The 23,532-nt window shown below is 41.2% G+C and overlaps 1 protein-coding gene across 2 annotated transcripts in view; it reads right to left on the bottom strand.

Annotated features, from left to right (window-relative positions):
- strada (STE20 related adaptor alpha) overlaps positions 1 to 23,532 on the bottom strand; it is a 47,450-nt gene that overhangs the window by 16,835 nt on the left and 7,083 nt on the right. Inside the window, exons 3-8 of one of the 2 annotated variants that reach the window (XM_063037488.1) lie at positions 22,796 to 22,824; positions 16,005 to 16,107; positions 13,166 to 13,287; positions 7,941 to 8,049; positions 6,007 to 6,130; positions 4,674 to 4,845 (exon numbers count right to left, since the gene is read on the bottom strand). In XM_063037488.1, the coding sequence (XP_062893558.1) occupies positions 4,674 to 4,845; positions 6,007 to 6,130; positions 7,941 to 8,049; positions 13,166 to 13,287; positions 16,005 to 16,107; positions 22,796 to 22,824 (659 nt within the window). The remainder of the gene's footprint in view (positions 1 to 4,673; positions 4,846 to 6,006; positions 6,131 to 7,940; positions 8,050 to 13,165; positions 13,288 to 16,004; positions 16,108 to 22,795; positions 22,825 to 23,532) is intronic. The other variant, XM_063037489.1, reaches the window with a different exon arrangement.

The following is a 23,532-nucleotide window of genomic DNA, read 5'->3' as shown; positions in this document are numbered from 1 at the left end:
TTTGCCTGTGAGATGCAGACATATTGTGAGCGTTGGTGCGCCTTGAAGGGGGTAGATGGGGATTATGACAGACTGCTACAGCTGATCCTGATTGAGCAGTTTAAAGGTTGTGTCCCTGATGGTATGAGACCCTACCTAGATGAGAAAGAGGCAGCCATGTTAGCCGCAACTGCCAAGTTAGTGGACGAGTACGCGTTGACGCATAAAATGAAGTTTGCCCCGAGTAAAGGCTACCAGGAGGGTAGTCAGGACGGCGGGGAGAGTCCGTCAGAAAAGTCAGGAAGTAAGCTGGGGACTAGTGAGAAGGATAAGGTAGACCGGGAGCAGTCTGGTAGGAAGTCTCCTGGGGTCGTCTGTTATAATTGTGGGAAAGTCGGACACTTTGCGTCCAGGTGCTTTGCCCCAAAGAAGGAGACGGGGAAAGGAAAAACGGTGATTTCGACTGGCTGTATCGAGCTGGTAAACGAACCGCTAGGAGAGGAAAGGTCTGCCAAAGTTCAGGAAGGGCGCAAGAGGTTTATCTCGGCCGGATTGGTGTCGGTGAAGGAGGGGTTAAACCCAGTTCCAGTGCGGATTTGGAGAGACACGGGAGCGTGTCAGTCATTGATATTGAAGAGTGTGTTAGAGTTTAGTTCAGAGACCCAGACTGGGGAGGTCAGGGTCAAAGGTATTGGGGAAGGGACAGAAGCAGCCCCTTTGCACCAGATACACCTACAAAGCAACTTGGTCTCTGGACTAGTCACGATCGGGGTGAGGCCCGAATTGCCGATGAAAGGCGTGGAAGTCTTACTCAGTAATGACCTTGAGGGGGGAATTGTGTTCCCAGCCATGAGATTGACAAGTCAGCCTGCCAGCATTGAGGCCCCGCCCATGGACTCGCAGGTTTATCCCGTTTGCGCAGTAACTCGGCGGATGTCGAGGAAGGCTGCAGAGGCTGATATAAAGTTAGCTGAGACGTTTCTGCCAGCCTTGTACGAGGAGGGGGTAGAAAGTGAAAAGAAGGAGCGTAATGAAACAGGAGGAAGTGGGGAAATTAAGGGAGATTTATCATTAGAAAAGAAGGACTTTATACAGGCACAGGAGCGAGACGAGGAAACAGCTCGCTGTGAAACAGAGTTAGGAAGAGAGCCAGTAGGCTATGGTGTGAAGGGGGAGGTGCTAAGGAAGGAAGGGAGACCAAGTACCGCAGATGAGGAATGGGGGATGGTGCCAAAAATCTCTGGGGATGAGATTTTTAACCTGGCCCACAAGGTACCCCTCGGTGGACATTTTGAGGTGCTGAAGGAAACAGAACGGGAATCATGAAAGAGGTTTACTGGCTGCACAGGAGGAAGGATGTTATTGATTATGGCAGACGCGAACTGAGACAGTCACAGGCTTTTGATATGCTAACGAACCTAGTCGGTGTTAGCGCGGAAATCAATGAAGCTAGGGTCCCCCTGATAAGGAAAAAAAAACATTTTGAAAAGATGAGTATGGTATCGCCCAGATGGGAGAAGGCTATTGTTTTGGCCAGCTCTGCTGATAAGGTCTCTCCCTTAATCCCCGAACAAAGCGACTCTTTAGGAGAATTAATTAAACGGCTCGCACACGTGTGGTTGATTGTCCCGAGGCGATGCAAGGAACTGGGACGTTGGGTGGTGTTTGTCACGCTAGGTCAGCCGAGTGAGCAACACCCCTATAGAATGAGTAATTCAGTGACGAAAGGGCTAACGAACACAGAAGTGTATATTGGCGATGTAATACGGCTGTCTGAAGCCAGCTTGATAGTGAACCTTGAAAAAAATGAGTTCGGCCACACGAAGGTCACTTATCTGGGAATTGTGGTAACACAGGGGCAGCTGGCAGCAATGCAAGCTAAAGTGCGGACTATCTCTGACATCCCAACCCCGACAGACAAGAGGGCCCTCAGAAGGCTCTTGGAGATGGTGGGGTACTGTAGGAAGTTTTGCAATAACTCTGCGGTTACTACCCCTCCCCCTCCTACTAAGCCCTTGCGAGAGAAAACTAAGTCGGAATGGGACGACCCTTGTTATCGTGGTCCGGGACGAAACCCAATGAGAGGTTACACTGATCGCAATTCATCAGTGTTTTCGGCCACTATGAAGTTTGCTAAGTTGGAGCCTGGTTTAGGGGATTATTAATAACACATATAAAAGGAACAAAAAATGTGATTGCTAACTGTCTCTCAGGTGTTGACAACTTAAAATTCTCTGTATTAGCCAAATAGCTGATGAAGATGTATATTTGTGTGTACCTAATAATGTATTCATGTTTGTAATTTTTACCCCGGTAAAAATCCTTAAAGGTGAGGGGTGTGATGAAAGAGGGTTACAAAAAGTACACATAGACTAAGATGTTAACTGTCCTGTGCTGGCACCAGTGGGATCAGCAGTTGATCTGCCACCTGTCTTCAGGAGAAAGAGAGATAAGGAAGACAATGGAGCAGCATTTGGAAATGTTAATGAAGAGACGAGAGAGTTTAACAGAAGGAGACACCGGACTGAGAACTGTCAAGATCGGCTCCTTTTTGAACCCTGAACTGTTTGAAGTGTGATGGACAGGCGATACCCCAGCAGGGGGATAAAAAGGGACAGGTTCGCTAAGGCAGGAGACACACGACACCACGAGGTAACGAGACCCTGGAAGCGGTGCGCCTCCCACAAGCCGGTGGGAGTTTTTGGAGGGCTGGTCGCGGGACCAAGCCAGAGACGCACAGGGTGGAAAGGTACGATCGGCGGGAACCTGGTGTGTGTCCGCCCTTGCCTGGGTGCCAGGTTCACCACTGAGGAACGATCGTATCTGAAACAGAGGGGTCACAGTCGGTGACCTCAGAAGACATTACAAAGGGCTCGCCCGAAAGCTGACTGCGAGGAATATCGAAGGTCTGTGTGGAAGCCGTTTTGAATATTCATTTGCTTTCGCCCTCTCTCCTCCCCCCCCGTCCACCGGCACGGCAGTGATTACTGTGAACTGAACTGAACTCAATTGAACTGAACTTTGCGTCACTTTGAAACTGGTCATTTACCCCTAGACGACGATAGAGCTTGATTGATCCCATTATCCTAGTTCTGTGTACATGTGTGTTTATCATTGCTGAACTGTTGTATTTATTATCCTTTTGATTAGAGTACTGTGTTGCTTATTTCTTTAATAAAACTTTCTTAGTTCCAGTAATCCAGACTCCAACTGAGTGATCCATTTCTGCTGGTTTGGCAACCCAGTTACGGAGTACGTAACACAGGAAATAAAGAGCAGGCATTAAGTATGTATTTCTCTAGTTGCGTCACAGGAACTGTTACAATTCTTATAGGTAACCTGCTTGAGTCATAAGGCAGCACAGTTAAACTTACTGATGCCACAAAAATAGGCAGCAAAGCAAGTGTGATGAGAACACAAAGAAATTATAAAACAGATGGATTAGGTAAATGAGGAAAGATCTGGAAAATGAAATATAATGAAAACGTCATATCATCTAAATGGTGAAAGATTTCAGAGCTCTGAAGTGGCAGAGCGATCCAAGTGTCCTAATGAATGATGCACCAAAGGCTAGTATGTATGGCTAACACGAGAGGGCACAGTTTTAAGGTGCTTGGAAGTAGGTACAGAGGAGATGTCGGGGCAAGTTTTTTTTATATAAACACAGAGTGGTGAGTGTGCGGAATGGGCTGCTGGCGACAGTGTTGAGGTGGATACGATAGGATCTTAAAGAGACTCCTGGACAGATACATGGAGCTCAGAAAAATAGAGGACTATGGGTAACGCTGGGTAATTTCTCAGGTAAGGACATGTTCGGCACAGCTTTGTGGGCCGAAGGGCCTGTATTGTGCTGTAGGTTTTCTATGTTCTATGTAGGCGCAGCAAATAATTAGGAAAGCAAACAATGTTATCATTTACTGCAATGAGAATTGAAACTGAAAGCAGGGTGGTTGTGCTTCTGTTATATAGTGCATGGGGAGATCATTATCTGGAGTAAGGTTACATAGTTCGTACTATTAAAGGAGGGATGTTAAGGTGGTGGAAGCAGTTCAGAGAAAGATAACTAGATTGGAATGGCAAGTTGTCCAATGGGAAAAATTTGTGCAAGCTGGACTTGCACCCACTGTGTAGTTCAGCACAGTTACTTGATTAAAATATACAAAATCCCAAGAGATTGTGACAGATTGGGTGTGGAAAGGATATTTCCTTAAACAAGGATCTAAAACTAGGAGTCACTGTTCAAAAATAAAGGATTATCTTTTTAACATGAAGAGGTATCTTCCACCCATCAACTCCCAGCTTCTCTCATCCCCCACCTTTCTAACTTCCCCCTCACCCAGATTCACCCATCATCCATGAGCTTGTGCTCCTTCCTCCTCCTCCCACCCTTCTGCCCTCTTTCTTAAAAGTTGACTGTTCATTTCCCTCCGTAGATGCTGTCTGACCCACTGAGTTCCTCCAGTGTTTTGTGAAAGACTTTGCAACTCTTCCTCAGAGGGGAGTGGAAGGAGATTCTTTAATTATATATTTCAAAGGCAGAGGTGCATAGGTTTTTGCTAAGCCAGGGTGTGAAAGGTTACGACAGATAGGCAGGAATGCAGAGTTGAGGCTACACTCAGAGCTATTATCTTATTAAATAAGTAAGGATTACTCCTGCTTTTAATTTGGATATTTGGATGTTGGTATGGACTTACCTGTTGTAGCAACTCAGGGCTCAGCCATGGTAATATTTTAACACTGTACTTTGGGAAGTCATGGATCACGCGCAGCCGCTGCCCATGGCTGATCATACTGAAAATACTGCGGAGTCCTGACAAATAAACCTGCCCCTCTGATGATATTAGAATGTGACTTGCTTGAACACTCCTGAAAAGAACAAAATAAGTTGGTTACTTTACCACAGTTATTCCAGAGAAACGAGAGAGGTTGAAGAAGCTTGTTTTTACAGCAGAGATGATTAAAAGATTTAACAGAGGTGTGCAACTTGTTATAGTTAAAAAGCAGGAAACACTAAAGCAGTCAGATTTAGGATAACTGTAAAAAGACCAGTGACAAGGTGAGGAGAATGAGTTTTTTTATGTAACGGGTAGTGATCTGAGGGATCTCAATGCAGGGACTTCTTGCTTGCAATAACTAAGTAATTTGGATGAAAATGAAGGTGGCCAGATTAGTAAATTTGCACAGGACACAAAAAAATAGTGAAATTATGAGTAGTGAAGAAGGTTGTCAAAAGATATGGCAGCATATGGACCAGATGAAAATATGGGTAGAAAAATGGTGGATGGAGTTTAATCTGGACAAAAGTGAGAAAGTTCATTTTGGGAGGTCAAATGCAAGAGGAAAAGAAACAATAAATGGTAAGACTTTAAGGAATATCGTTGATAATAGGGATCTTGGAGTGCAAGACCATAGCTCCCTGAAAGTGGCAACTTTATCTAGGATTGGGTGGGTGTTAGAACAGATAGAGTTACCAAGGTATCTGGGGGGTGGGGAATGCTCAGTTTTACCATCAATGTTAGAGGGGTACAGCCTGCTCAACACTCGTGAGGAAAGGATGCCAGCTCAGGTTGAAAACTGAATAAGGGAAACTAGACGAAGTGGAAGGATTCATAGATTTAGACTCAAGACTTTATTCACCTCAAGTGAATAAAATAACTAAATGCTCATGAGAAACTGGTTTGTTTGAATTTTAGTAAGGTATAAAATCTTTATGAGAACTCAGACTGTGCAGAGGGACACAAATGGACTGGGCTATTGTCAGGAATGTGGAAATATACACATGTAGCAAGACTATTTAAAAAAAGGCTATTTCTACCAGGAAATTTAAGGACAATTTGTTAACGGTATGGGACCAATCAACTTGAAACAAAGTTTCATTCTATTTCATTCTTGGCAATATTAACTACCAGTTTCACCTAGAATGAATTCACTGTAGTTTGTTTAAATGATGATTCATATAAACACATTTTATAAAGTAAGATTCAGCCAACTCATTTTGCCTGCAGCCTGAGCCACAGAATACATTACCTGTGCACATATCCCATTCTATGAATATAAACCAAAGCTTTTAGCACCCCTTGCAGAATGTAAGCAATCGTGGGCTCATTCAGACCATCCGTAAAATGTGTGTTCATCAGATCTTTAGCAGAACCTAGCAATTAGAACACACAAGATAATTAAAAGCTATTTAAAATAGAATTAATCCTAATAGCACTATTTTAATATAAAATAATTTTTAAAAATCCATACCCAAGCGGTATGAAAATCAGTTTGAAAAATAGTCTGAAACTGGTGTTTATACAGGGGCACCAAGTATTATCAACCAAAATTTGAAATTGAGTTACAAAGAAATATCAAGACAGACGATGAAAGGTTTGAAGAGGAAGTTTTAACAAAAAGGGAAATCAGAGAGGTAGGAAGGGAATTCTGTTCAGGGAAAGACTCAACAGTTGGTGGTGACGAATAGATATTTAGTAGACAAGAACAAACCACAGCAGGATTCACTTGGAGGAGGTTGCCCCAGAAAGGAATTTGAAAATAGAATGGTAAATCAGGAGCAAATGTAGGCCAGCAAGCACAGTTGTTGAGTGAATGAAACTTGCAAGTTAGGGTATGGATGGCTGAGTTTTGATTACCTCAGGATAATAGGACACAGAAGACAAGGTGATGGGCAGGATACGTGCTAGAATCAGGTAAAGGCAGAGGTGTAAACAACTTATAGACAGTGAGTCTCATGTCAGTGATAGGGAAGCTCTTGCAGAGGATTTTTAGGGATAGTATTTATGAGCATTTGGAAAAACATGGCCCAATTATGGGCAGTCTGCATAGTTGTGTGCAGGGCAAGTTGTACCTACTAACCTGAGTTTTGAGGAGGCGATGAAGGTGATTGTTGAAGGTAACGTTGTGGATGTTGTCTGCATGGATTTTAGTAAGGCATTTGACATGGGAGGCTCACCCAGAAGATTAAGATGCATGGGATCCATAGTAACTCAACTGTTTGGATTCAGAATTGGCTTGTCCATAGAAGATAGAGGGTAGTGGTCAATGAGACTTATTCCTGGATCGAGGTCTTTGACTCATGGTGTTCCACAGAAGTAGTATGACAAAGAAGCTGTTTACATGCTTGCCTTGATTAGTCAAGGCATTGGACTCAAGTGTTGAGAAGTTATGCTGCAGTCCCACAAAATTCCAGTTCGGCTACAAGTGGAGTACTACATTTATTTTTGTAGTCACCCCCTATATAGGAAGGATGTGGAGGCTTTATGGTGAGTGCAGAAGAGGTTTACTAGGATGTTGCCTCAATTAGAGGGCATATACTATTAGGAGAGGTTAGACAAATTTTGGTGGTTTTGTCTGGAGTGATGGAGGCTGAGGGGAGACCTGATAGAAGTTTATAAGATAATGAGAAATATAGATAGTGTAGGCAGCTGGTGTCTCTCCTCTCCCACCCCAGTTGAAATATCCCACACTAGAGGGCATGCATTTAAGGTGAGAGGGGGAAAAAGTTCAAAGGAGATGTGCAGGGCAATTTAAATAGGATGCCTGGAACACTCTGTCAGGGGTGGCGGTTGAGACAAATAAGATAGAAACGTTTAAGAGACTCTTAGATAGACAACATCTAAGAGTCTCTTAAACACTTCATCAGACAGAAAATGGAGGGATATGGACATTGTATAATCAGAAGAGATTAGTTTAGTTAGGCACTTAATTACTAGTTTAATTAGTTCAACACAATATTGTGAGTCAAAGGGCCTGTTGTTGTACTATACTATTCTGCGTTCTATGTTCTGAGCAGTTGAGTGACAAACTCATCTCAGAATTGGATAAAGCTCCAAGAATGCAGCAGCACACCAACGTTACATAATTATCATAAATAAGTGAGGGGAAAGGATTCAGCAGGTGAAAATGTAAACACAACTTCAAAACTACTATGATTTACAGGGTGGATGTGCCAAACTTACCATAGGCCATGAATGGTGTTACTATCCACACTTCATTGTTGGCTATCAATGTGGCTTTATATGGCAATATATTGGGGTGATGAAACAACTTTGATATGTGGAGCTCACCCTAGTGAAATGAAAGCACATTTAGGCCACCCAGACAATATGCTTTAGCAGCTAATGAGTTAACAGAGACAAAAGTACCTGGTAAACTGAGTACTACCATATATCTTTATCCACTATTTCCATATTTATTTAACACACTATTCCACCATCTTTGTACCGTTCTCTGCTCAGAAATTTTTACAAAATTGTTTTCGAGAAAAAGGTTGCAACATTTCAAGAATCGTTACTGACACCAGTGTTTTCAAACACAAATCAAAGCACTCTATCAATATGAAACACGGACAGAATTATGATTAAGAGCCTTAGATCATGTTCAAGGTAAATTCAAAGTTCAAAGATCAAAGTAAATATACACTCGGTTTAGCCACTTTATTTGGTACAGGAGTGGAACCTGGTGTGGTCTTCTGCTGCTGTAGCCCATTCACTTCAAGGTTTGATGTGTTGTGCATTCAGAGATGCTTTTCTGCACAGCACTGCTGTAACACGTGGTTATCCGAGTTACCGTCACCTTCCTCTCAGCTTGAACCAGTCTGATCATCCTCTTCTTACCTCCCATTATCAAGGCACTTTCACCCTCAGAACTGCCGCTGACTGGATTTTTGTTTTGTTTTGCGCACCATTCTCTGAAAACTCCAGAGACTGTTGTGCGTGAAAATCTTAGGAGATTAGCAGTCTCTGAGGTATGCAAACCATCCTGCTTGGCACCAATGATCATTCCATGGTCAGAGTCACTTAAGTTACATTTCTTCCCCCATTCTGAGGTTTGGTCTGAACAACTGAATCTCTTGACCAAGTCTGTATGCTTTAATCCATTGAGTTGCTGCCACATGATTGGCTGATTAGATATTTGCATTAACAAGCAGGTGTACCTAATAAAGTGGCCATTGAGTATATATCTTGAGATACGTTTTATTGCAGACATTTACACAGAAAAAGTACAATAGAATTTACAAACTACATAAACAACCAATGTGCAAAAGAAGGCAAACAGTGCAAATAAAAAATTACTGTAGCTGTGAACTGCTATCTGTAATTCCATGGGTTATTCTATAGTGCACATTTCAGGAAATATTATATAAGCCTTCCAAACTCAGAAAAGAATCGTGGATGAATCAGGTTAGTGTGTGCCTTTAGGCTTCTGAACCTCCTCCCTGATGGTTGCAATGAGAACAGGGCATGCCCTGGGTGATGGGGATCCTGAATGATGGATGCCACCTTTTTGAATTGAATTGAAGTGACTTCATTCCTTACATCCTTCACATACACGAGTAAAAATCTTTACGTTACGTCTCAGTCTAAATGTGCAATGATAGTAATTTATATTTATAATAAATAGAACAGTCCGTGTAATATAGAGTACACTCAAATCAGCATGAGTTCATCAGTCTGATGACCTGGTGGAAGAAGCCTGTTGGTCCTGGCTTTTATGCTGTGGTACTGTTTCCCAGATGGCAGCAGCTGGAATAGATTGTGTTTGGGATGGCTCGGGTCCCCAATGATCCTTCGGGCCCTTTTTACATACCTGGCCTGTAAATGACCTGAATCATGGGAAGTTCACAACTACAGATGTGCTGGACTGTCTGCACCACTCTCTACAGAGTCCTGTAATTAAGAGAGGTACAGTTCCCATAACAGGCAGTGATGCAGCCAGTCAGGATGCTCTCAAATGCTCTCTAAGAGGCATCTCCTTTTGAAGGTGTCCTGGATGCTGGGGATGCTAGTGCCCATGATAGAACTGGCTGAGTTTACAACTTTCCACAGGTTTTTCTGATACTGTGCCAGACAGTGATGTAACCAGTTAGAATGTTATCCACGGTATATCTGTAGAAACTTGCAAGTGATATTGACAGCCAGGAACTCGAAACTGCTCACCCTTTCTACTTCTGATCCCTCGATTTCCCCTTCCTGAAGTCCACAATCAATTCCTTGGTCTTACTGGTGTTGAGCGCAAAGTTGTTGCTGCGACACCACTTGACCAGTTGATCTCACTCCTGAACATCCCCCCATCTAAAATTCTGTGAACAGCTGTGTTGTCAGCAAATTTATAGTTGCCATTTGAGCTGTGCCTAGCCACGTAATTGTAGGTGTAGAGAGAGTAGAGCAGTGGGCTAAACACACACCCTTCGTGTTTCATTATCAGCAAGATGTTACTTCTGATCTGCAGAGACTGTGGTCTCCTAGTGAATAAGTCAAGGATCCGGTTGCAGAGGGAGATACAGAGGCACTTGGTTTTGGAGCTTGTTGATTAGAACAGAGGGTATGGTTGTGTTGAATACTGAGCTGTAATCAACAAACAGCAACCTGACATAGGTATTGCTATTGTCCAGGTGATCCAAGACCGAGTGGAGAGCCAGTGAGATGGCATCTGCTGTAGACCTATTATGGCAATAGGCAAATTGCAGCAGGTCTAGGTCCTTCTTTAGGGAGGAGTTGATTCTGACCATGACCAACCTCTCAAAGCATTTCATCACAGATGTGAGTGCAGCTGGGCGATAATCGTTCAGGCAGCTCATCCTGCTCTTCTTGGGCATTGGTATGATTGTCACCCTTTTGAAGCAGGTGGGAACCCCCCACCGCAGCAGTGAGAGATTGAAGATGTCCTTGAACACTCCCCGCCAGTTGGTTAGTACAGGTTTTCAGAGCCCCACCAGGTACACCATCAGGGTCTGACGCCTCGTGACGGTTCACTCCCTTGAAAGATATTCTGTCGGCCTCCGAGACAGGGTTGCCAGATGCTGCAGGGATTCACACAGATGTAGTTTTATTATTCCTTTCAAAGCATGCATAAAATGCATTGAGCTCATTTGGGAATGAAGCATCACAGCCATTCATGATGTTAGCTTTCACCTTATAGAAGGTAATGGCCTGCAAACTCTGCCAGAGTTGGCATGCATCCGATTCCATCTCTAACCTCAATCAGAATTGTTTTCCACCTTTAAAATAGCCTTCCGCAGGTCATACTTGGACTTCTTGTACACTTCTAACTCCCTGGTCCTGAATTTCATAGATCTAGCCTTCAGCAGACAATGAAACTCCTGCTTCATCCACGACTTTTGGTTTGGATATGTCCAGTACGTTCTCGAAAGCACACACTCATCCATACAGGTCTTGATGAAGTCAGTGACAGCTGTGGTGTGTTCATTCAGAACCAAAGATGAATCCCTGAATACAGTCCAGTTCACCGACTCAAAGCAGTCCTGTATGCGCTCCTCCACCTCCCTTGACCATACCTTCTTGGTCCTTCCCACTGGTGCTGCAGTCTTTAGTCTCTGTCTATACGCTGGGAGTAGTGGTAAAGAAAAATGATTGGAATTTCCAAAGTGTGGGCATAGGATGGTGGGATAAACACCTAGTTCAGCACGGACTAAAAAGGGCCGAGATGGTCTATTTCCGTGCTGTAATTGTTACATGGTTATATGATAAACGTTCTTGATGGTGGTATAACAGTGGTCAAGTGTGTTGGCTCTTCTGGTTCCTCAGGTAATATGCTTGTGATAGTTGTTCAGAGACTTCAAGCTGGCCTGATTGAAATCTCACGCAATAAAATGAAACCAATTACAATGCTCAGCTCCTCCAACGCCTGCCCTGACATTGGCCTGAGGCGGAATGTACAGTACTACCAGAATGATAGCAGAAAACTCCCTTGGCAGATAAAATAGACATTTGACTGCTAGATGTTCCAGGTTGGGTGAGCAGGACTGAGACAGAACTGCCATGTTTGTGTATCCTGATGAGTTAATCATCCATCTCCTCTGCCTTTAAAAGACTCACCCATCCTGTCTTTGCGGAGAATCGTGAAGCCATCGAGCTACAGCATTGTGCTCAAAATGGCAGGGTGAGCCATGTTTCTGTAGGCAAAGTACATAGCAGTCCCTGGTACAGCAATCTAGTTGAGGTCTTCAATTTTATTTTTCAGACTGTACATTCGCCAGCAGGATAGTCAGGAGTGGGTGTCTAAAGCCTCTGCATTTCAATTGTACTTGTAGACTGGTACGCCATCCCCACTTCCGTTTTCCTAAAGGGGAGTTGCACTTGTAATCAGAGTCTGCTGTATGAGGTTTGTCGATATTGAGTATCGATAGATTTCTTTAAACATCTTAAAATGATGATGCTTATTGAAGTACCCATAGCTGTGACTGTGAATTTCAGCTGTAGTAATCCCAAACGGGAATATTTGATGATTCCCATCAGAGCTGCACACAACTAGACGCCCCTTAATGGTGCCATCTTAAATACTCCTGTGGAGAAACTAACACACTTTCCAAAAGGTTAATTGCTCACGCCTGCATCTTTGTTCGGGATCCTGGGATGTGAATCCATCATCATAGATTACAACTTGTGTGGAATGTTCTTCTGGTCTCAATCTTCAAAAAAAAAAAAGACTTTTGCCTTTCTAAAGCTTTCACTTTCCAAAGGAATAAATTCAAGTACCTCCATTTTCCTTAAAACCTAAATTCCTAATAACGAGAACTGTGAATGATTCACTTCAGTCCCCACTCCTACACAGATTTAAATACACTACAAATTATCACTCAAATGATCTGGACCCTGGAGTTAGGGGAAGACAGGTATAATGAGGTACCTGTGTTCTTTGAAGTTAGTCCTTCTCTAAAGTGGAAAACAGTTATAAGACCTAGTAGGCACATTATCAATCTTACTAAAGAGAACAAGCCAGAAACTTTCAAATTGTTACAAGCAACACACACAAGAAGCTGGAGGAACTCAGCAGGCTAGGTAGCATCCATGGAAAAGAGTACAGTCGATGTTTCAGGCCAAGACCCTTTATCGGGACTGGAGAAAAAAAGATGAGGTGTCAGAGTAAGAAGGTGGGGGAGGGAAGGAAGAAACACAAGGTGACGGGTGAAACTGGGGAGGGGTAAAGAGCTGGGAAGTTGATTGGTGAAAGAGATACAGGGCTGGAGAAGGGGTAAATCTGATGGGAGTGGACAGAAGACCAGAGAAAAAAGGGAAGGGGGAGGAGCACCAGAGGGAGGTGGTGGACAGATAAGAAGATAAGGTGAGAGAGGGAAATGGGAATGGGGAATGGTGAAGCAGGATGGGGGAGCATGTCATACTTCCAGGATCCAAGTTTCCATAATTTACTAACTAGACCTTACCTGTAATAAAGCAAGCATCTCATTGGTGCAGTTGTCCAAGTTAATTCTCCGAACAGCCACCTGTTGGCCAGTTCGTTTATACCTCCCCAAGGTTACAGTCATAATGTCATTAAACCCTTTACCTGGACAAGAGAGACAACATTTATCTTAAACTCCATAACTAAAGCAGGAATGCGTTTCACAACAACATCCACTAAATTCAATATCATGCTTTGCTGTGTTTGCACATAATCTTTTGTCAGATGTTCCACTTATGGGCATTTTGGTTTTCCTAATATTTCATGTCATGGATGACCTTGGGTTAGTTCATCATCTTCTCAACAACCAAGGCTGACCCAGAACTTAAATGCTTTCTCTCTATTGCAGTTACAAGGAAGTTAGCAATAATCAAACTGTGGTCTACCTGCAGGTACCAGCAGATGTGAGTATTTGCATGATAACATGTTGAGTTAGAATTCTTTTTCATGGTGCCTGAGTTAAGATTTCTCCTTCAAATATACAAAATAAATTAACTGAACATTCACCCAATTGCTTTTTCTGAAATCTTTCTATCATAAATACTATAAGTCAATCCCCCTCACAATACTTCACTGTAGGACACTGCCCCTCAGGAATAACTATAAATCTTGTAATGAATGAAAGGGACTTTACTTAAAGCTGTTCCACTAGCAGCAAGTGCTGAAAAACTTATTATTTTAATGTTTTAAGTTTAGTTGTGATCATACGAGGGGTGATTGATAAGTTCGTGGCCTAAGGTAGGAGTCAATTTTAGAAAACCTAGCACATTTATTTTTCAACATAGTCCCCTCTTACATTTACACACTTAGTCCAGCGGTCGTGGAGCATACGGATCTTGGACCTCCAGAAAGTGTCCACAACAGGGGTGATTGATAAGATTGTGGCCTAAGGTAGAAGGAGATGAGTTATACAGCTCTCGTTACGTGCACATGCGGTTCAACTCCTTGAGTGATTGTGCAGAAAGTTTGAAGTTAATAACTCATCTCCTTCTACCTTAGGCCACGAACTTATCAATCACCCCGATGAGTTATTAACTTCAAACTTTCTGCACAATCACTCAAGGAGTTGAACCGCATGTGCACGTAACGAGAGCTGTATAACTCATCTCCTTCTACCTCAGGCCACGAACTTATCAATCACCCCTGCTGTGGGCACTTTCTGGAGGTCCAAGATCCGAATGCTCCACGACCACTGGATTAAGTGTGTAAATGTAGGAGGGGACTATGTTGAAAAATAAATGTGCTAGTTTTTCAAAAATTGACTCCTTCTACCTTAGGCCATGAACTTATCAATTACCCCTCGTACTTTAGTTGTGATCAAGTGCCGATGATTCAGAGATTCAGGTCTTTTGCAGGTTTCTTCAACTAAACATTTAATCCAGAGATCTTAATTCACAGGAACTTCAGACTCCAGACTGAACAGTTAAACATATTTAGTTGGTATTCCAGACTTTCCTGTAACTATTTTCAATATATTGTTGATTTTACTGAAAGGGATATCAGTTGAAATTTATGCTTTTACCACCAGGAGGTCAGGTCAGCTGGACTTCCTTGTTTGGGAAATGGTGTAACTGGGAAAAAAGTTGAACCAAGTAGATGAATCACCTGGTGAACTGTTATCCAAAATAAAATCTGTCATGAGAACTCTGCCACATGTGTACCAGTTTTACAGCATGTATCTATCAAAATTTTTGTAAAGTATTGTTGAAATTTTAAAATTACTTGCAAAATATATTTTTTTGTAACTGCTGATACAAACACTTATAAAAATAGCAGTTACATCATGAAAGCTCTGAGATGCATGCCAATCCAGATGCAAGTACATTATTTGTTATATGGCAAGGAAAATGGAAGTAATATCATCACTGTAAAACTTTGTACACAAAACTATAGTCTGTACAGCAACATTGTTTGGGAAAGTTTTCAATCCATTGCATGTAGAGACTGAAAATTAATAAATCTCTTGACTCAAGTTTTTAAATAATGAAAATTTAACAATTTTGCAAATAAATCCAAAAAGAAAAATATGCAAGAATAAAATTCAGAGATATTAAGTGGTATAGTAGCGTAGAGGTTAGTATACGCTATCAGAGGCCCGGTTCACTTCTGCCACTGTAAGGAGTTTGTATGTTCTTCACATGACCAAATGGATTTCCTCCGGATGCTCCAGTTTCCTCAGACATTCCAAAATTGTACCAGTTAGTAGGATAATTTCTATAATTGGGTGGTACTGGGTCATTAGCCTGGAAGGGCCTGTTACTGTGCAGAATCTCTAAATTAAATAAATTAGGCACTATTTAGAGCAAAAAAATGTCAAATTCCTATGTGGGAGAGTTTATGAAAATAAACTCATGTAACAGAGAAATAATTGGTTTGATTTTTTTTTTCCTCATCTCATTTTCAGGCTGCTTAGAGATGAATAATAAATACCAATAAATAAAAGGGAGATTCTGGTGACAATGACGAACTCACTTCCTCTCTGCACAGATAACTTTTTGGACATTTGTTTGACTTTTATTAATCTTCACGTTGTTGAAAGGCTCATGATAGCTGTTTATTGTCCACTCTGTTCCATTGTCTGGCAGTGATGCACTGAGCCTATTTACTGGAGCAGTACAAGCAACAGCCTTCAGAACTTGTAGACTTTGACTTAAAAATCTCAAATGGAGCACCTGTATGCTGTTAATGAGCATTCATTTCAATGCGTTGAATCGAAAGATAAAACCCAATGGATGTTTTCTTGAATGAATGTGTTCAAATAATTTGCAGTATATCTGCTAATTTCTCTCTCTCTCCCTCACACACACATGCATACAAATTACCTATTGCAGTCAGCAGCTCATAAGAACTACTGTCTGCTGGGAAGGTGCTCATGGTGTCCCAGTTCTGGGGAAGTACAATATTTTCCGATGAGTGTTCATCTGTCTAAAGGGAGAAAAGAATTAAAGCATCAGTAATGCCCATGACAGGTGAATTCCAATCTGATTGCAAACGAGGTTAGTTTACAACTCAGCTGAACAGGTCCACTTCTCTTCAAATTGCTCATTAACTTCAGCAATCCAAGACAAAATTGTGCTGTAACACTGAATGATTCTAAATATTAATGGATGGAGATGAGAAAGAACAATGAAAGAACCCGTCTCTGGACAGTGAGCCACAAAGGCAACATTTTCAATGCTTTACTGAACGAGGACATGGGAGACAGATGGTACAATTAGATAACTTTGGAGAAAGAAGAAATGGATGGTTATGGCAAGACATTGATAGTTTGATTCCCATGAAAGCTACAAGTTTTCTGCATTCCTCAAGTTCTCCAGATGGCCTTTTAAAAATCAATGTTTAACGGTACAGGTTGATTTTGTTTTAAATTCAGTCAAGCATTTAATTGGATCCCAGTGATAAATAGCAAAGCTGCCTTGATGTCCACAGTTCCAAAGCCCCGCATAATTATTTCATTAAGTGTGCAATATTCTGAAGTTCACAAGGGTTGCATTTATCTTGTGCAATTGTTTACTTATTATAACAGAAAATTAACAGATACGGAGACTCCAGATCAATGATCAATTTATTTTAAATAACATTCCTCTAGTCACCTAAATTGCCATATCATAAGCTATCTTTTCCCACTCTCTTTACTGCTCATTTACTAGTTCATCTACTTGCACAGCAAGTACACACTTTCAAAACAGAGTTACCATTTGGAAAATCTTAGGCCTTAGCATACACTAACCTCCCTAATCCATATCGTTCTCATCACCAAAACTAAACACAAAATTCAGGCAACTTCCCATTGCCTCCAATTCCTCCATTCTCTTTTGCTAATCTCTTAAACTAACCTTCTCCTTGAACTTCAATATCTACATATTTCACAGTTTCAATACTGCTGTTCAGAAGAGATTGCTGTGGCCTTGACCAATTATCTTCGTATCCTCTCTAGCCATAGGCAAGGTCCCAGAGGACAGGTGAATAGCCTGTTCCATTAACCAAGAAGGGAACCAGGGATAATCTTGGAAACTATAGACCAGTGAGTTTCACATCAATGGTAGAGAAGTTACCAGAAAGGATTCTTAAAGATAGAATTTATGAGCATTAGGAAATGAGCATAGGGAGAATCAGCATGGCTTTATGCAGGGCAGGTTGTATCTTACTAACTTGATTGTTTTTTTTGACAAGGTGATGAAGGGGATTGATGAAGGTAGAACTGTAGATGTTGTCTACATGGATTTTAGTAAGGTGTTTGACAAGGTCCTACATGGCAAGTTCATCCAGACAATTACAATGCATGGGGCCAATGGTGAGTTGGCTGTTTGGGTCCAGAACTGGCTTGCCAATAGAGGGTCGTGGTTGAAGAGACTTATCCAAGCTGAAGGTCTATGATTAGTGGTGGTCTGCAGAGGTCTATACTTGGACCTCTGCTATAAGTGACTTGGATGAAAGTGTAGATACGTGGGTAAGTTTGCAGATGATGCGAAGATGTGTAGTGCTGTGGATAGTGTAGATGACTGGCAAAGAATCATCATCTGTTAACAGTGTTGATGAGCAGAGAGATCTTGGGGTCTCAAGGAGTTCATAGCTCCTTGAAAGTGGTTACACAGGTTAAAAGGTTGATTACGAAGGCATATAGCATGCTTGCCTTTATTAGACCAGGCATTGAGTTCAAAAGTCAGGTAGTAATGCTGCAGCCTTATAAAACTCCAGTTAGGCCACGTCTGGAGCATTGCATATGGTTCTGGTCACCCCTTTATAAGAAGGATGTCAAGGCTTTGGAGTGGGTACAGAAGAGGTTTACCAGGATTTTGCATGGATTAGAGGGCATGTGCTATAACGAGAGACTGGACAAACTATTTGTCATCTTTGGAGTGGTGGAGGCTGAGGATAGAGGTTTATAAGATTACACTGGACAACAAAGATTATGCTTCCTGAATACTTTGGGGTGTATATTATGGATTTTGGGCTGCTGACCATGAAAATCAGCATGAAATTTCCCCATCATGCACAATTTTTTTGAAATCACCTATATTTGCTATTTCAATTCCTAATTCAAGACAGAATAACTGATGCCGAGATTAAGGAAGGCATTTTTGTTGGTCCACAAATCAAACAGGTTATCAATGACAGGCAATTTGAAGAACTTCTAGTGGGACCAGAGAAAATTCATGGAAGGCATTCGAGGACGTTGTTGAAAGTTTTCTCGGCAACTACAGAACACCAAACTATGTGTAGCTGGTCGACAACATGCTTCAAGCATACAAAACCATGAAGTGAAACATATCACTAAAGATTCGTTTTCAGCATTCCCATTTAGACTTCTTCCCTGTAAATCTTGGCACTGGCAGTGACAAGCATGGTGAAAGGTTTCACCGGGTCATTGCGGTCATGGAGAAACAGTATCAGGGCAACTGGAATCCATCAGTGTCGGCTGATTATTGTTGGACACTTAAGTGAGAAGCCTCAGACACAGAGTACAAATGAAAATCATCAACAAAACAGTTTTAGTTTAGTCAAACTATTGCAATGTATCAGCACAATTATGCAATTGTATTATATTCAAAAGTCAATTTCTTGTTCCTCCAAATTCTTACATGATACAAGTAGTCTAAAATTATATTTGTGTTTCACTCCAAGCGGTCCATCACAAACAAAAAAAAATTTCTGAGGAAGCAACACTTCTGAAAAAATTTGTTGACCAGTGTTATGAGGCATAGAGTAGACAGACAGCATGTTTTTCCCAGGATTGAAATGTCTAATTACGCATTTAAGGTGAAGGGAGGTAACTTCAAAGGAGCTGTGAGGACAGTCTTATTTATTTATTTATTTATTTTTAAAAGAGACTGGTGGGTGCCTGGGGTGGTGATAGAGACAGATACATTAGTGACTTTTAAGAGATGTTTAGATAGGCACATGAATGTGAGGAAATATAAGGATATGGACATCATGCAGGCAGAAGGGCCACTTGTTCTGTTTAGTTGGCTATCTGACTAATAATTTAATTGTTTCAGCACAACACTGTGTGCCGAAAGGCCTGTTCCTGTGCTATACTATCCTATGTGATAATTTTTAAATATGATAGTTATGTTTGACACATCACATTTGACACACCAGCCTGCTTCCTCAAAATCTCCTCTCAACTTCTATGAAAGTTCCAGTCAGTGGGTTTGCATTCAAGCTACGCTCAATAGACTCATATCTAATCTCAGTACTTTTTTTGGATATGAAGGTATTTGGGATTAATGTAGGAAACTGGTGTGGGGGTGGGGGAGTAAAAGATCAGCCATGATCTCATTTAGTAGTACAGCAGGGATGGAGGTCAAGTAGTTCCACTTTCCTATGTTCTCCAACTTACAGTACATCAACTTGTTCCCTGCTATTTATAAACAGGTCACCTATCTGTTGACTTTTACCCTCTGAAGACCCTTAAAGCCCACTTCTGATAGACCTATTGATTTTCCCACCCCTAGGTGCGTTCCACAGACTTCATATTTTGGTGAAGGCTGTGCTTTTAGATGGCTCATCATTAGCAAGGTAGTCTGAATCATTACATCAAAAGATCATCCGCCAAATGAAAAAGAATTAAAGTCAAAACAGTATCTGCCTACTCTATCTAATCCTTTCATTATGTTACCCACCCCCCCAACCAAATATATGTCATTTCATCCTCTTTTGTACTGACAGACAGATGATCTGTTAAGCCCAGCAACTAGGTAAGCAAGCACAGGTGCAAGACTGCTGCTCCTCTGAAATATCCCTTCCTCTCTTAGCCTACCATTCTGCAGCACTGTAGATATCTGTAACTCAGAAACTTAAGAGTATATTTTGTCACAGGTAAGTAACAAATTTCCACCACTATAAAGAAGCTGAAGCAAGGAAACAAGCAAACAGCATCCATGCACAAGGGTTCAAAGGAGTCTACTATGAAGTCAGTGATATTACCAATCAACTCACACTACAGAAAAGCCAGGCAACTAATCACAGCAAGGGCTTGGAACAGATTAATGATACCAAGCAGCACAGGAACAGAAGACTCACCAGCACAAGTGGTGTGCAATGAACAGGCCCAGGGTGATTGAAGTGAAGTGAAATGAAATAATCAGGATTTATTCAAGATATCAGTCACTTTTAGAGCACTTCCTCTCCTGCCCTCACTCACAGATTAAAAATTCAAGCAAAAACCAATTATTTGTTTTCTAAATCAGTAAGTGGCACTCATTTCCAGGTCAGCCTCATGAAGAGAGTTCCAACTCAACACAGTGACTTGGACACAATGGATATAACCACAAATTGTTTAAGCATAAGGTACTATGGGAACTACTGCAAGGCAATAAATACAAGAATGAATTTAAAATAATTCTAATTCAGCAATAAAAACATTTACAGTGTGCTCTTAAGAAATTGAGGTGAACTTCTAATGTTTTGGTATGAAAGACAGCTTCTGTCTGTGTAAAGAAAGAGTTGAATTTGATTTCTCCTTGTTAAGCGCTAAAAATGTGTAGCACAAAATGCAGGTTTGTAAGACAAAATGGTACTAGTGTGGGCTATGGAATATTTTGAGAAGGTACAAGGGAACCAGTCGATAGCAATGTTTTAAGAACTTAGTGTGAGTACCAGTCTACAGCCTTGAGAGTAGATAAGGTGAAAAACATGCTTGTCTGGGGAAGTATTAAAGTAAGGAGTCTTGAAAGGTATAAAAAGGGACAATTTTTTTGGTCCAAGTGGGAATTTTTGCTTGGACTGGGTTGCGACTAGTGCTAAGAGCTGGAGATAAGAGGCAAGGACATCAAGAGGGAAAGAGACTGGAAAAGCTGTCAGACTCCTGCATTTTTTTCCGGCAGTATATTGTGTAGCGTGGCTTAGTGATTGGTTGATAAGTATTATTTGGTCTCATTTGCTATTTCATTAACAATTCTTCTTTCTTTCTGTATTTTAATAAATTCTAATGAAGTAATTTCTCATAACCTTAACATGCATACAGTGCATCACTTGTTTGCAGATACCTCCGGCTGCTAAATCATATATGAACAAGGAACAAATTTTTAAATATTTTTGTTACAATCTGTAGATAGCTGAATACATAAATGACTGGGAACAGTCATATTTCAAAATCAAAGTCAGAAATCTATTCAATAGCTTTAGGTGAGGCAGTGTGAGTTGTTGGGATTCTTTCAGAAATGAGTCTGTCAGAGTGGTCACTAGTCTGAACTTGGTGGCCACAGCCTCCGTTTGGTCTGCTCCTCGTATTCCACTTTTGGATCAAATGGCTGCACTTTCTCTGGCCTGTGTTCAGGGTGCAGAGTATCGCTCAGGCATTTCTGAAAAAGTTGCAGGCTGAGACATTGTTATTCATGCCAGTTACCAGGTCGCAGTTGCTAATGTCTGGAGTCAGGAAAGAAAATGCACCACTTTTGAGACATCATTTTCCCTTGCCACCTGTCCTTTCACCTCTTCCCTTCCATAACCACGGCAAACCTGACCTTACTCTACGATGGACTATTCCTTTTCTCTTATCCAAACCTCTTGCAACTTAAAACAAATATGTTTTCTTGCTTTTCCAGTTCTTACAAAGGGACTCCAACTTCAAATGTTAACTGTTTCTCTCTCCACAGATGCTGTCTGAGTTTTTAAACATTTCTAGTGTTTTGTTTCTATTTCAGATTGCCAACATCTGCAGAAATGTGTACAAAATGTACCTATTATGCAGGACTTAGAAACACAGCCAGAAGTAGGATTCTGAAGGTTAGCTTTGTAATCTAACACTGAGAATGATCAACCACGACTCATGAGACATTTCATACATACAACAGAATGAGAGTGAGACCAGAGATAATTTTTTTTAGTTTTAGCTGTTTAGTTAAGTCACTACGATCTCTTCCACCCCCCGTTATAAATGTGGTACCTTACAACTAAACTGTTTTGTATTTGCATTGAGGAATTAGTACTGTGATTATGAACTGCCTCGAGACAACATATAGCAACAATGTTAATGCACAATGGAAAGAGTGTAAGGTGAATTACATGGATGATAGTTAGAACTGAGAAATACACATTAGAAAAAGCCTAACAGTAGTTTTTTTCTCTCTCTATAGAAAGACAACTGTAGCAACTCAAATACACAAGTCTAACTACGTGGTCTCTCAAGGAGACCACAACTGGGGTTTCAAGTACAAGACAATCAGCCACTAACAAATCCAGAGAGGTACTCAGGAAAAAACTTCTTCAGCCAGGGTGGTGAGTGTTTGAAACTTACACCACACAAGCTGCCAGAGGTAATTAACATTTGAGAGCAAGTTAGATAAATGCAAAGACATCTGGATAGTGCAAGTTGAAAAGGAATGCAAGGAGGGTGATGGGCTGGGCTGAATGCCCCTTTTCTAGCTATCATCTGTCTAATTCACTTCATTTACACTTTTTTCATTGTGCATTAATATTTTGTGCTGAATGTAACAAAGTTGCCCCATGCAGAAACAAAAAAAGGAAATTGCCTTGAGCAAAGTAAAATGCTTTACAGCAAATATCTGACATGCAGCAGGACAAACTTCACAGGTTCCTGAAGTCAGAGTCAAATACCACACTGCACAAAGGTTCACATGCAATCAGCCTTCTGATGATGAGTACTCACCTTCCTGTGATAGTCCGCTCGAGGCCGCTCTGAAGCAAAGAAACTAAAAGTTGATTTTTAACACTGGGGCAAAATAACTGGCAAGCCTAACCATAGCTGACATCAATCCAAGTCATGGCCACAAGATACAAGAATTATAGATTTTTTTCAGAGGAATAAAACTGCTTTTAATGTAATAACGATGGCATTTGAAGAATGAGATTTAGGTGTCAGAAGATTTAAAATATTATTGTCACTTAAATACACTCTGGATGAAATGAAACATTGCATGATCATCACCACAGAATAATTGTAACTTAATACAATTTATAGCATAGGTCACAAACTGAGGTACAGAGTAGATTCACATTGTAAAAAAAAAATCATGAGCCCCCCCATCAAGTATAAATGCAATTTGGATAAAACAATAAAAGGGATTACCCACAGAACTGCAGTGTGCATCTAAAGTAAATCACATTACATGTGGGAAGAGAAAAAATTGTATTACTTTTAGATTGCAAGCGAGAATTGCTTTATAATGAGCATTCATGAAAGAGAAACAAAACCAAGAGGGGAAAGCCCAGAACAATGATCACAGAGACAGAGATGATTGTTGTAGCCAAGGAAGAGCCAGTTGCAAAGAAGCTGAAAGTTATGGATTATAAATGAACTACTCAAGAGACAAAGACAGCCAAGAAAACACCTGGTGATACTCACCCAACTTCATCCATCAGTCTGTTTAACCAGGTTTCAAAACT

The sequence above is a fragment of the Mobula hypostoma genome, chromosome X1, assembly GCF_963921235.1.
Source record: "Mobula hypostoma chromosome X1, sMobHyp1.1, whole genome shotgun sequence".
In the NCBI taxonomy this organism is placed as follows: domain Eukaryota; kingdom Metazoa; phylum Chordata; class Chondrichthyes; order Myliobatiformes; family Myliobatidae; genus Mobula; species Mobula hypostoma.
Note: the sequence above shows the minus strand (reverse complement) of the source record. Positions and strands in the feature narration are given on the sequence as shown.